This window comes from Coffea arabica, chromosome 2c (genome assembly GCF_036785885.1).
Source record: "Coffea arabica cultivar ET-39 chromosome 2c, Coffea Arabica ET-39 HiFi, whole genome shotgun sequence".
NCBI lineage: Eukaryota > Viridiplantae > Streptophyta > Magnoliopsida > Gentianales > Rubiaceae > Coffea > Coffea arabica.
This window is the reverse complement of record NC_092312.1, coordinates 5,437,433-5,452,910: the sequence shown is the minus strand read 5'-3', so window position 1 is coordinate 5,452,910 and position 15,478 is coordinate 5,437,433. Positions and strand designations below refer to the sequence as shown.

The 15,478-nt window shown below is 38.2% G+C and overlaps 1 protein-coding gene across 1 annotated transcript; it reads right to left on the bottom strand.

Moving 5' to 3' along the window:
- Window positions 1–6,748: 6,748 nt before the first annotated feature.
- On the bottom strand, window positions 6,749–11,136 carry LOC140034941 (uncharacterized). Its single transcript, XM_072073830.1, has 2 exons — window positions 10,726–11,136; window positions 6,749–9,686 (listed from the first exon to the last, which is right to left on the bottom strand). Exon 2 carries the CDS (start codon window positions 9,089–9,091, stop codon window positions 8,030–8,032), a length of 1,062 nt encoding a protein of 353 aa, XP_071929931.1. The 5' UTR covers window positions 9,092–9,686; window positions 10,726–11,136; the 3' UTR covers window positions 6,749–8,029.
- Window positions 11,137–15,478: the final 4,342 nt, after the last annotated feature.

The following is a 15,478-nucleotide window of genomic DNA, read 5'->3' as shown; positions in this document are numbered from 1 at the left end:
GCAAAAAGCAAAACCACTTTTCAAGATTTCCTGTTACTAATATCATCAGCATTCTATAAGAATATCCATAGCACGATTTGGAAAGGTAATTAGTCCAGCTTCGTATAAATCTGAAGAAGAAAAGAGATAGGCTGGCTAATAATAATAACAAATGTGAAAGAACGGAGATCAATAGCATGATATATACAGATACAATTTGATAGTCGAAAATTTAATCATAAGCTCACGCGTATTATGTCTGGAATCTGTCGCCTGAAAGCTAGAAAGCGATGGTCACATGGTCGCTACGGAGCACAGGTGCCATCATCATCGTTTTACTTTTATAGAAGCAGTGGTAGTAAACTTAGAAAGAGAAAAGAAAAGTTCAGCATCCCCCACAAGGACAAAGCTGTAGAATGAATACGCACAAGTACTTGTAGTTCATGATTACAACTTAATGGGCTAATCATGATTTAACGTGTAATGAACATATCTTAGTGAGTAATTTTGACGTACAGTTCCATTTCCATAGTGAAAGAATTCCAAATCCTCCAACATTAATCATTTCCATTGTCAGTTCCAACAACTTTTAGGAGTCAATTCATTCATTGGTGTGAATCTTCTGGTGCCCTCGATGATGTCGGTTTTCTGTCGCAGTGATTCGCGCAGATGTGCTTCCCTGGCTTCAATTACGTTCAATTACCTTGGATGAATTTTTTTTTTTTACTCTTCTTTTTTCTGGGGTGTCCTTTTTTTTTTTTTCATTTGCGAGTTTGATTAACTTTTGGGAGTTGCGGACAGGGGTGTTTCGCGAATCGAGCCGCTCGCGAGCCGATCGCGAGCGGCTCGAATACGAGCTCGACTCGAGCTCGTCAATATCGAATTCGAGTCGAGCTCGAGCCAATTAAGTCGATCTCGAGCTCGAGCTCGAGCTCAAAAACATTAAGCTCGTTGGCTCGCGAGCGGCTCGCGAGCTCAATTATATATTTATTTTTTATTTTTTATTTAATAGTAAAATTACATATATATCCCTAATATTTTATTATTTGTTAAAAAAATTATTATTTTATTCATTTTTAAAAATAAATATTTATTTTTTATTTTTTAAAAAATAATAATAATTATTATTATTTTATTTATTTTTTAAGCTCGAGCTCGACTCGAATTTGACTCGAGTCGAGCTCGAGCTTGATATTTTGAGCTCGTCGAGCTCGAGCTTCACAAAATTAACTCGAGCTCGGCTCGTTTAGCCAAAGCTCGGCTCGAGTTCGGCTCGTTTGCACCCCTAGTTGCGGAGAATGAGAGAAATTGCTTCACCAGTGTTATTGGCCAGCCACGGATCGAATGAGGCAATCTCAAGCAGTCATAACAATAAGCAGTGCAATAATTGGATCAAACTCAAGAAAAGGAGTTTTTAGAGACAAGAGCAATTTAATTAGGTGGTACATTTTGTAGAAAGAAAATATTGCAATACTTCTTTTTTTCTGTTTTGAAGTATGATGTATATGAAATAAAAATATAGTTGAAAAATATATTAAGAAAATATTTCTAAAACAAAGTTAGAAAAGTTTTTCCCCCAAAAGCATTGGCCAAAAGTTAGGAATGCATAACTTTTTTTTTTTCCTTTTTTGTGAAATTTGGAGGTTGTGTGATTTGGTACTTGGAGATATGCCGCCCAGTGATCCGTTATTGTAAAGCTGGCAATTATACTCAAAACCCAATAACCCACCCACTAATTTGAAAGGTTGGGTTGGGTAAATTGGGTATTTGATTAATTTTGAGTTGGGTAATAAAAATTCATATATATTTGGTCATGGATTTGAGATAATCGAATATGACCAAACCCAAAATTAACCCAATTTAAAGTTGGGTGGATTGGGTGTAACCCATTTAAATGAAAACCCAACATCAATCTTCCAAAAAACCGTCCAACCCGCTCAATTGCCAGGTATACGTTATTGTGACATAACTAAGGCACTTAATAATTTATGAAAGTGATATACTGATATTGTACGATTTTCTATATAGGTGGCAAATTAACCCATTTAATTAAATTTATCCATATCTGCCCATGAATAGATGGGTATGGGTATCTTAAGTTTTTGCATAAATAGGTATTATTGGATATCCATCAAACCCAATTAACCCATTTAGAATTGTATCCCCCAAATCTCCTCTCTTCCCTCACCCATTTTTTTTTTCAGATTTTTTATTTTGTTATGATATTAACTACTTTTGTTTCATTATTATTGTTATTTGTTGGTTTTATTTTATCATTTTATTTTCTCTTAATTTGTTAACTTACTCATTTTTTAGCATTACCAATAAGAAAATATTTCTAAAACAAAGTTAGAAAAGTTTTTCCCCCAAAAGCATTGGCCAAAAGTTAGGAATGCATAACTTTTTTTTTTTCCTTTTTTGTGAAATTTGGAGGTTGTGTGATTTGGTACTTGGAGATATGCCGCCCAGTGATCCGTTATTGTAAAGCTGGCAATTATACTCAAAACCCAATAACCCACCCACTAATTTGAAAGGTTGGGTTGGGTAAATTGGGTATTTGATTAATTTTGAGTTGGGTAATAAAAATTCATATATATTTGGTCATGGATTTGAGATAATCGAATATGACCAAACCCAAAATTAACCCAATTTAAAGTTGGGTGGATTGGGTGTAACCCATTTAAATGAAAACCCAACATCAATCTTCCAAAAAACCGTCCAACCCGCTCAATTGCCAGGTATACGTTATTGTGACATAACTAAGGCACTTAATAATTTATGAAAGTGATATACTGATATTGTACGATTTTCTATATAGGTGGCAAATTAACCCATTTAATTAAATTTATCCATATCTGCCCATGAATAGATGGGTATGGGTATCTTAAGTTTTTGCATAAATAGGTATTATTGGATATCCATCAAACCCAATTAACCCATTTAGAATTGTATCCCCCAAATCTCCTCTCTTCCCTCACCCATTTTTTTTTTCAGATTTTTTATTTTGTTATGATATTAACTACTTTTGTTTCATTATTATTGTTATTTGTTGGTTTTATTTTATCATTTTATTTTCTCTTAATTTGTTAACTTACTCATTTTTTAGCATTACCAATTTATGATAAGCTTTAGCCTCTTTTCCTACATTTCCAAAATGAAATTTTAAATTTACACATGAAAAAAATATTAGGGGTTCAAAATTTTTGGATTAAGTTTTATGTTAATTTTTATAGTACTTAATTTAAATTTTTATATTCTTATTATTCAATTATTAAATAGTATGTAATTTTGCGACATAGAGTACGGATAGGAAAAAAATTGATAATTAGGCTTATTGAACATTATAAGTAAATATTTAAAACTAATTATGGGTGCAAAGAGTGGTATAAATTGATAACTTAGTTTGCAAAAATGAATTTAAATGAGTTTACAAAAAGTTAAAATAAATGGGTTATAAACGAGTAATTGGGTTACCCAATTCATTTTTTGACTTATCCATTTATATCCATCTAATTAAATGGGTATAAATAGATTGAATCACTTATACCCATTACCATTTTACCCAACCCAAACCCTTCCAAGTCACCCATTTTGACACCTCTAATTTTCTGGCCCATCCGTGTTATTTCGGAGTGCCTTTATGTAGGGTTTGAGTTTGATAGCAGGATAATTATCAGACAGGCCCTACAAATTATAGAATTTCTGTCAAAGACATTTTCACCAATTTTTGGACCACGTCAAATAGAGTAAAACATGCCGTGGTCTTTTTGATCAAATAAATTTACAACTCAAACTTTAAATTGAAGTCACATTTAAAAGTTCACTGCCACTGCTAAGTTTGCTGTTACAGTTAGTACCATTAAGAATGACAGACAGTACTGCTCATTTGCATGTCGTCTGTGCATTTATTGTTTCTTTTCGTTTTTTTTTTTTGGGTAAGAAAAAGAAGTAATATTAAGTTAACAAGAGTTGTCGAATACAGCCATCCTAGGAATTGCGCGACCCATTCAATCATCTGAATACACAGAACAAATTGTTTGAGGGATGGAATTATTATAGACAACAAAATCAAGAGACTAAACAGCTCCCTCCTTGGCCAAAATGTCAGCACAGTGTACCATTGGCTTCATGAAATGCATGTTGCATATTCACTTGCTGAAATTCTCCTATTAGTGCCCTGCAATCGTGAATAATAGGAAACAGAACATAAGTATTAGAACAACAAATAGTTTTAAGGAGATTAAGAATGACAAGGGAATCAGATTCAATCATAAGATGAGTCCAAAGCTAAGCGTAATCCATCGCGAATTGCCATGCTTCAGCACTTGAATTGGTTGCAAATCCTAAATTCCTACTGAACCTTGCTGTCCATTTCCCTCCGTGGTCTCTCAAGAGATGTCGAGGTTGTTAAAAACAGCAGCGTCAATAATTAGTTTGGCAATTTTTTTTTTTGTTTTGGTGTGTTGGGGGGTGGGGGGCGGGTGTCAGCTTATTAACAACTCTATTTTTAAAGATCTTGGTGACCTTGAAAGATCAACAAAGAAGAATTCAGATGCAGCAGCAATGCAAAAATAGTTTGATGTGGTTCGAATAGAGCCTATCGTACCATAAATCATGATCACCAACATGCCGAAGGAAAAACGTAGTCCAGGGCAAGTCCTTCGTGCATATTATCAAACAGCAAAGAATGTTCCTGTGAACTGATTATGACATGTTACCAATCTCTCAGTGGCGGCAATTTGCTCCCGTATATGGCTTACGGAATGCTGCAAGCATCTGCATGGGATACGTTTGTGATTTCTTGTTTTTTTTCTTCCTGTATAACTGTGTATTTGGTAGAGTGAAGTCTTTTCAGTGATCCACCAATCATTCACGTAAAGCTTCCATGTTGGTCCCAGCTTGGTTTCGTGCGAAATTTTCCTCTTAACATTTTGCTCCCATGCCAAGCCCCAAGCTTGAAATCTACAGCACGGACATTAACCTAATCAAGAAAAGAACTAGTTAACTGCAGCATTTAAACGGAGGAGGACTGTGATTCTCAGGAAAGAAAAGGTGAAGGAGAACTAGATGGACAGTGCAATATACATGGAACTGGAGAATGTTATTAAGAAATAATGCAGAATGAAATTAATTGTCGGGGGCACGATCAATAATTCAGCCAGAAACCCTATACAAAAAGCAAGAAATGACAAAACCCAAACCGACAAGGAGATAAACAAATTTTAGGAGGCATCCCAGGCCCCGGGCCAATAAATGGCCCCAATACCAATATGACCAAGATACTCACGAAAGTAGATGGGGTCCGTTGGAACTTGGAAGCATAGTGTTAGAACAAAGTTAGAAACACATTTCCGTAAATAGTAATCGTAAACATCAGGGGATGGGATCTAGCTCCGTCTCTAAAAAGAAGTTCAAACTACCGCAACCTCCAAGTCCCAATTATTCAGACATTCAAAACTGTAAAATTCAAGGGCAGCTCTGAACTCTGATACTTTTACAATTATTCAGACATTCACGCGATCGACTTACAACTTTCTCTAGCTCGACGCCAAAAGTCCACACATCCACAGTATGGCCAAATTGACTACTGGCAGCACAAAAGAAGAAAAAAGGAAAAGGGGTTAACGATGCATGTGATCCTCCCTCTGCCGATGCCGCTTCCCATCCAGCAGCAGCAGGAGTAGTAAATTGTACTCTTTGCCATGCTCGTTACCAACAAAATTTTCTCCTTCATTTCTCTTCCCCGCCTAGATCTTTCTTCTTCTTTTCTTCGTTCATTGGGTTTTGGGTTAATTACATGCATCGCCCAGGCCCTAAGTCTTTGCATAATTGAAAGAACCTTTTTTTTGGGGGGGTTTGGGGAGGGGGGGGGGGCAGTCATGTCCAGAATTCTAATGGCTCTACGCTGTGACTTCTTCTAATTAAGTTTCAGCTTGTTTACGCATCTTCATAATAAAAGCAGCAGACTTTTTTTTCCTGCCATCTCCATGTTTCTCTCCCGGTCGACATTCCTTTGGCTTTCGAGTTTGGAGATGTATGAGACTAGCTAGATTCGAAGGACTTCCGTTAAGCTTAAAGGAGAGGAATCGAGGATCTATGCAGCTCAAAAGCTAGATAACCCAACCTAGGCAGCTAATTTTAGCACCAATGTGCGACAAGAAATGTTCATTTTATTAAATTGGAGTCAATATTTAAAACGAAAGGCAAATTAAATGTAAAAGGATAGCATTACATTACTCTGAAATTTGAATTGATTACAAAATGACTGCATTACATTATCATGAAATTTGAACTCCCAAAGACGTCTTGCACCCTTTATGTCAACGTCGGCTTAATTAGCAGGTAACGTACGCTTTGTCTTAACTACAGCTCCGTATTTTTTTGGGTGTTCCCCTCCCCCACAACCCCCACTCCTCCTTTGCCCTTTTGGTCGCAACCAAAAGAAATGGTCCCTTTTGATCGTGGCTAGAGGAGTAAAGGGAAGGGCAGGGAAGAGAGGAAGAAAAAAAGGGAGGAGAAGGAAGGAGGGTGGAAGCAGTGGTTAAGGAGGGAGAAGAGAGATGGTTGGTGGTGGATAGAAGGAAAAACTGTGTGATGCGACTGCCAAAAACAAGATCTGAGCTGAGCTACGACTGGCCGAGCGAGCTGAGAGGGAGCGAGCTGAGCTGCTACGAACAGAGCTGGCTGGGTGCAGCCGAGCTGAAAGGAAGCGATCTGGCGAGCTGGCCTGGTGAGCTGCCAAAGACGCAACCCGAGTTGAGCTGCTACGAAGCGGGCTGGCTGGGTGCAGCCGAGCTGAGAGGGAAAATTCGAACAGACTATCCTGCGGAGAAAGAACAACGGCGGGACTAGAGTCCCCGCAATAGCTCCGACGGTCAAGTCAGTAGAGCTCAAGAGTAGAACAATAGTAAAGAGTACTGTGGATGGCGTACCTTGAGTTGTTGCGTAGTGCCATATTTATAGGCTTAACGGGTAGTAGTTTCCATATAGGAGTCAGAGTCCCCTTAGGGTTCGGAGTCCTTCTAGGGTTTCATACAACCACCCCTGAAGATCCGGAGGCGGCGGCCCATCAGGCCCACTTCATGGAGAGGCAGCGGCTACAGCCGAGCTGACCTCCCTCTACTCCGAGCTGCTCTGTCCGAGCTGTCATATCACAATATCCGAGCTAATCCGTAGATTGGTTGGCCGAGCTGACAGGTCATCATGTCCGAACTGACACGTGGCTACTGGGAAATTTCCCCCACTACACTAGCCCCCCTTTGAGTCTAGAGTCATCGAAAAGTCGCATGAGTCTGGACCAAGTTTCTTGGCGAAGAGTCAGTTCGGTGTGAGACCCATGATTCCACGATTGCGGCCCTTGCTCGAGTACCTTGTAAGACCGAACTGAGTAGGACCAGTTCGTTTTTTGTATGAACTCCTCTTTTATAAATAGACTCTTGTGGACTGAATAGACTTTTGTTTCTTCTACACTTAGCAAAATTTTTCATTCATGTCTTTCTTATCATGTTGTCTAAATACACTTGCGCGAACAGACCCCGGGCTAGCGCGCGAACTGACTTCCAAATAGTTCATATATTTGCACGAAAAGATAGGACCATGCGCGACCAAACAACTCAGGTCATGTATGGACAGAGTGAGTGAGTTTTAATGAAAGAGCCTTATACTCGGACTCGTTATTGGAGGTCCTGAAGTCAAACCTCAAGGCGCAAGCCAATTCTTCTCCCGTAGGGCTGATTAGGAGGGGTCCAACTCCACACTTTGACTTGATACTCTATCAATATACGATGTCTAGGTTGGGATGGCCTGTCCAGCAACTTCCTTGGTTTCTTTGGCCTGTACAGCCTCTCTGACCTGTTTGGCTTCTGCAGCTTCTCCGACCTGCTCGGTCTCAGTTGCGTCTCAGGTTAGCTCGGCCTCGGCAGCTCTCGTGGCCTGCTCGGCCTCAGCTGCGTCTCAGGTCAACTCGGCCTCGGCAGCTCTCGCGGCCTGCTCGGCCTCAGCTGCTCTTGCTGCATGTATGACCTCGACAGCTTCTCCGACCTGCTCGGCCTCAGCTGCGTCTCAGGTCAGTTCGGCCTCGTAGTTTCTCCTGTTCACCCTTCAAGCGATTAGCTTCCACTGCATTAGCCTTCTCGTGAGCTTGGTCCAGCATCTCCCGAACTGACTTGGGAGGTTTCTCCACGAACTCGGTATATAGTTTCTGTTTGCGTAGTCCGTTGATGAAGGCGGCCATGACGACCTTATCGTCCCGATCCCGGATCTGTAGGGACTCATTGTTGAATCGGACCATGTATTCGCGCAGCGATTCCTCGGACCTTTGCCGAACTGTCATCAGGTGAGCAGTACTCTTGGAAAAGGCTCGCGACGAGATGAACTGAGCTGAGAACAGTCGCGCGAGCTGGCTGAAGGACCGAACTGACCTGGGGGGGAGTCCCTGGAACCACTGGCGTGCCTTTCCCTCCAGGAACATTGGAAAGGTCTTACATCTAACTGCATCGGCGGCCGTTTGTAGGCGCATTTGTGTCAAGAATGTGAACAGATGATCCTCCGGATCCGTAGTCGCGTCGTAGGATTTCATGATCGGTATTTTGAACTTCGCAGGCAGCGGGTAGTTCTCAATATCAGGGACAAAGGGAGAGGCGATGTACCTGTCCGCCTCAGAATCCAACAGCAGGTCCAGCTCGTCCTGCACCTGGTGCGGCTCTCTCCGCTGGGAGAGCTCTCCCCTTGAATGCCTTCGGAAGAGCTCCGGGTGCTCAACTCGGGAGTGTTTGTGAGAAGGCTCCACGACGTCGACCTGTTCACGCGTGAGCTCCCGGCGCACCCGCTTGGGCCGGGGGTTAGGGCTCCCTGTTCGGGATTCTGACAGCCCATCTCCCTGGCTCTTTAGCCCCTGGCCAGGATCACCTACTGCCTGCCCCTTGAGGTAATCCACAATTGCCTCAAAAGTTGGCAGGTTCCCTGCCACCGCCTGGACCAACTGCTCCGGCGAAATTCCTGAGAGCCCCACACCCTCGTCTCCAGGAGTCGGCCCTCGTGAGGGCTGTTGAGGGCTGCTTCCCTCGTTCCCCTTGGATCCATCGGCATTCCTCTGGGACTTCGTTCTTGGCATGATTCGCAAGAGAAGAATTACGTGTTCCCACAGACGGCGCCAATTGATGCGACTGCCAAAAACAAGATCTGAGCTGAGCTGCGACTGGCCGAGCGAGCTGAGAGGGAGCAAGCTGAGCTGCTACGAACAGAGCTGGCTGGGTGCAGCCGAGCTGAAAGGAAGCGATCTGGCGAGCTGGCCTGGTGAGCTGCCAAAGACGCAACCCGAGTTGAGCTGCTACGAAGCGGGCTGGCTGGGTGCAACCGAGCTGAGAGGGAAAATCCGAACAGACTATCCTGCGGAGAAAGAACAACGGCGGGACTAGAGTCCCCGCAATAGCTCCGACGGTCAAGTCAGTAGAGCTCAAGAGTAGAACAATAGTAAAGAGTACTGTGGATGGCGTACCTTGAGTTGTTGCGTAGTGCCATATTTATAGGCTTAACGGGTAGTAGTTTCCATATAGGAGTCAGAGTCTCCTTAGGGTTCGGAGTTCTTCTAGGGTTTCATACAACCACCCCTGAAGATCCGGAGGCGACGGCCCATCAGGCCCACTTCATGGAGAGGCGGCGGCTACAGCCGAGCTGACCTCCCTCTACTCCGAGCTGCTCTGTCCGAGCTGTCATATCACTGTGGTAAGTTTTTTTTTTGTGTTTTTATAAATTGTATTTGAAGTGTGTGTTTTTAGAATTTATTAGTGTACACTGTACAAACAAAAATAGGATGATCCAAACTCCAAAGTTAGTACATATATCCATCTTCTATTCTAATTAAAAAAAAAAAGAATATACTGCTATGAAACTTATGTGGCCGTTAGTGGTAAAACAAAGAACATAATAGGGTGGGTTGCAGGGGCGGAGCCAGAAAAAAATCTTAGTGGGGGCACAAATAATACTAAAATTTTTTATCTACTCTTTTTTTAATTTTTTGAGCAAAAAATAAATAAATTCACTAACAAGTACAATTGATATGTATATTCCATGAAAAACATAAAAAGACAAACTCAAAATTATTAATGTAATAATAATTTTATTTAAAAACTTCTTTTATTGTCATTTTTTGCACATTCATTATCCTTGGCTTTTTCTTTATTAGATGGCTCTTTTTTCATTGATTTCCTCTTGAAATATTTCTCCATAGCTAAAGAAATTAAAATCAATATATAAGATACTAATCCAATTAAAATATTAAATGTACAATAAAATCTAATAATCTATCCAAGAACTATTTTACAAGTTAAAGTTATTTATTAAATCATTAATCACAACATATCATTACTATATCAAATCACAACTTATTCATTCATTACTATATCAAATGATTAATCAGAATATATGAACCTAATCAAGTTAATTAGACAAAAGGATCCATATAAGAATAATTTAAAAGTTAAAATATATGTCAAATGGCCCTCTATTCATCATTACATTAACTCCAAATAAGAAACTAATCATGGAAAATAAAAAATAAATTATAAATCTATAAAATCACCATTTCACAAGTTAAAATATTTATCAAATATCAAATAACCCATTTATTAGTTATGACATTAACTAATCAATTTTCAAATTTCTCTAAAACAGTAATAATCTCATGCTCTAGAAATATCTTTGCAAACAAATTTAAAATAATAATAATAAGAAATAATTGTTTAAAACCTGATTTCAATGGTCTCCCAAAATTGGTGAAAAGAGTTGTAAATCAGTGGCACTGTGGCAGACTCAGGTCCCTTTACTTCCTTTGTGCCCCGTATCACGTTATTTAATTGGAAAGAATTCAGCTTCAAGGACTGGTTTCTTGCGGTTGAACTGAAGAAAGCAGGTCTTGGTTTTCAAAAAACCTACTCCTTTAATGGAACACTGTTTGAAGTAGTCAACAACATCATTTTCATGACAGGAAAATCAAGATCGGACTATTTGATGGGAGAGACCATTTTCAGTGGGGACAACCAAGAGGCAAAAGAGGAAAAGAAAATTGGGGAATGGGGACAAAGGAAGTAAATGATTAATGATAATTGGATGAAGTAATAAAAAGAAAGAATAGTTAGTTGGGTGTGGAAGAAGAGGAGTCGTGAGTTGTGAAGTGAAATGGGGGACCATAGGAGTAAAGGGAACTTGGAGAGTGGGGACCAAAAGTAATGACTGATATAATTGATATTTGGTCCTTATAGGAGGAAAGTGAATGATATAAATTTTGTGACCCATTCTTTCATATTTTTTTAAAAAAATTCTGGAAGCACCATTAAAATTGTATCAAAATTATAGGAGTCTTTTATGAATTTAAGGAGGGCAGTGGGGGCCCGTGCCCCTAGTGCCCCCACTGTAAATCTGCCCCTGGTGGGTTGGCTATCTCATTTTTTTCAAATAATATTTCGTTTGAATTATAAATATATTTATTAATTTAATTTTTTATCTTATATATATTATATTATAATAATTATTTTAAATAATATTTCAAATACTGCTACTACTATAAGACAGCATTATTATCAAAAAATTAAAAATAAAACAGCGTTGGTCTAGGAAAAGAAGGAACGCAGGTTAATTTAGAGCATTTTGTTTTAGTACGACATATCCGTCGGTCAATGTGGATGGTTGTGTGTGGCGTTTGGATAGTCTCGTGGGGGCTCGTGCTACTGTGGAATTGTACCGCACGTGGGGTGAGACTGACAGAAGAAAGGAAGGAAGGGAGGTCGGCCGTATATCCAATTGAAATCCCAGCCGTGTGGTACAGGGGAGGAGAGATTGCAGCCGCACAGTACAAGTTGGAAAATGTGCAAATTCTGCAATGCCTCCAAGGCTCCAAGTCCGTCCAGACAGACCGACCGACCCCAACCGCTGTTTTGGACAACTACGACTCGACTACTTGTCCTCGTAGCACGTATGCGGTGATGGCGAGTGACGTGTTTGGATAAGAGATTGTTTGAGATATTTTTTTTAAAATACAGTAATATTTTTTTTTATGTAATGTATATGACACGAGATAAAAAAAATAATTAAAAAATATGTTGATAATATAGGTAAATAAAATTGTGCAAATAAACACCATCCAAACGATAAAACTATCCACAACAATTTTGATTAAACTAATAAAACTATCCATTTCAAGTTCAATTTGCATTTTAGCATAACTATGAAGGTAAAATTCAGGGATAATTTGAGAAACCTCCTCTAAGGTTTTCGATAATTTTACTACTCTCCCTTGAGGATTGCAAAATTATATTAACCTTCCCTGAGGTTAAGATTTTGGTTACACAATCAATTTAAGTAAAAAGAAAAAAGTATTGTTAAAAAAGCACTTTAAGAAGAGATATGAAACTTGTATTCTATAAATACCCCTTATACATGTATATAAGTTGTATTAACAAAAAATTAAAATAATTTAAAATCATAAATAATTAACACGCACATTTCGCTATTCAAAAAATTCATATTCAATACACTAGACAACACAAATAATTAACAAAATTATACTAATAATCACAAGATTTAGCAAAACAAACAACTTATCTCTCTTAACATGAGGTTTGCTATGATTCTTGTAATTTTGAATAGAAAATTTTTAAATTTTGCCTTTCTTCTTACTCTTTTCTCACTTTCGCGAAATTATTTTATAACTAAAACGACTTTAAGAATTTTAAAGAAAATTTCCTTATAAGCAACCTTTTTTTTGCCTTATATTTTCTTTATTTTGCAAGAGCCTTTTCTTCTCATATTGTATACAACTAATTTCTAGTCATTATCAAGCTCTACCAATAACAAATGTTGCCATTTAGTATATCAATTGGCATTTTTTCGTAGAACGTAGTTACTATTCATCATTAAAGAATTTCCCAACAATTATTTTCTTTAATTAGTGTTATAATTACTCAATCGTCAAATATTAGTTTGTAATAAGACATAATGTCTCATGGTATGTGAGTAATTTCATCCTATGTAATATAAGCAATCGGGCCTACAATTCTGCAGAGGAGTCACTATAATTTTGCAAATTTTCGGAGAGGTCAATGAAATTGTTAAAAAACTCAGGAGAAGTTTCTGAAATTATCCCTTAAAACTTGAGCTTGTGACATTAGCAACACCCATTTATGATTGTATGCTTTGCTCGGCTACTCCTCTTAAAATATATAAAAGAAAAAAATTACTTTTATTTATACTGTCGGTGTATACACTATCTCGATTAAATATGTAATACGTATATAAAATTTGAATTTTAAATTCAAATTGAGATTAGTTGTCATACATCAAATAATAATAGTGTATACACTGACAGTGTATAGAAGATTAATTCAAAAGAAAAATGGACATTCTTTCTTATTAATACTAATAAGTAAGGATTAATATGTTATATACATTGTTAGTGTAAATTTTTTTTTACATTAACAGATATAGATGTATGATACATAGAATAAAAGTGAATTTAAAAATTGGATGGTAATGATGTGACATTTATCTAAATTTACTTGTGTAAAAAAATTTACATTGATAGTGTATAAAAATTAATCATGATAAGTAATAGTATATAATATTTGCAAGTCTATGCCACAAATTTGAAATCAATTACAAATGAAAATAACTATCATGCATCGAGACCCACTAATCCATTACTGTATAAACACATCATAAAGATTGTTTAAAGAAAAAGGATGGTCATAATTTTTTTGGGCATGGTTTTAGAATTTTTTAAAAAATTCCTCATAATATCACTTAACACATTTGAGATTTAAAAAATATTACTCTCTCCGTCCCATTTATTTAATCATATTTGGGGAATCTAACTTTTTAAGAATAGTAATTTAATTGTGATGTTTGTGTTCCCTTTCCAATTTTATCCCTACAAATTCAAAAGTTAAATTTGAATGATAACATGCATACAATTAGAGAGAATGATTGCATTGGAAAGAGAGAGTAAAAACAATGATTGCAATGTTTTTTGGAAAGAGTGATGAAATGTATTACACTTTCAATGGGACTAGAGAGTACTAACTTCCTTAAAAACCTTAAGAACATCTTAAATATTAGATGAAAATCCAAAATTACGTATTTCCTTAAAAAAGAAAAGAAAAGAAAGACCTTGTTCAAAACTTCTTATGAAATTTCTTTCTGGAATGATACCTTTTTTTTTTTTTTTTTGAAGTTTTACGGAAGGTCTCTTTTCCCCCTACCGTCGTCAGTCCTGCGCACGTGTGACTGAGGAGTCGTCTGTGTGTTTTTTTGTCGTGGCTGAGCACCCCTACCAACAGCCGTTGACTATGGCGTCATCGCTTCACTTTTTCTCGGGTCAGGCTTGAATAGCAGCATCTGGATTCTGGCCCCAGCGATATGATACACTATTGGATATTCACCGTTTAGTCTTCTTCTTGTTCCCTTCCCCTCTGTTAATCCCCTATATTTTTTATTTTCTGTCAAATCAGTTAATGCCCTCTATGAAACGCGCAATAAAAAGCACGACAGGAATCAAGGCTTTTGAAGTGTTTTTCGCAGGTCCATTTATCGAAACACTCCTACAAAAAATTGTGAGTTATGAAAGGGAATCAAGGGTCCTGGAGTTCACCAAAATTTCCAACGTACAATTGATTTGTGAAACAAGTTCAGGGCCTTCCTTTTCTTTTCAATTATTGACACGCTGAATTTCGAACTGAGCACCTCCGGTAGGCAGCCCAATTAATGGATTTACTAATCCAAGTGGAATGCCTGAGGCAAGTCTCATTTTACGAAATTCAGCTTCAACGGCAAAAAGTCGAGCACCTGAAATGTGCATTCTACTTCTACGGCCAGCTTGAAACTGTTTTAATACAAGACGTGGATCCAGAATGATGTGGGTGGTGATCAACGCAAACAGTGATTAGAAAATCAAAGACTTCTTTTACCGTGCATGTAAGAGAAATACTTCATATACGGGTCAAAGTAAAAACAGTGCAATCCATAATGTTCTATAAAATGTGTATTTATCTCCTCCAGCCATACACAAGAAAAGAATTCCTGCACGATCCAAGACGAAGAAGCCATTTTCTTCGTCTGCAAAAAAGTTGTATATCATGCATGGCATATCAGGTTCTGTAACTCATTGAAAGATAAAGGAGCATCTTCTCATCATTTACTGAATTGTATTTGTATGCCATATAATATCACCGTAGCTCATGGAGAGATGAAGAGAAGATTTTAGACTTGGAGAAAACCAAGACAGCCTTGAACTTCGTAACTAGGTAAGGTTTCACTCCATTAGATAAGGACAAACACGTTGTATAAATGTTTTTTTCCCATTATGCATCCGTTCGTGTTCATCGGTTATAATCACAGTGACGGGCACAGCCATGAAGCTAGTACTGTATTAGAAAATCCAGGTTGGGGTTGCCAAATCGACCAGACTTTGAAATGAGACGCTTCAAACTGTAGTCTAGAAGACTAGAAC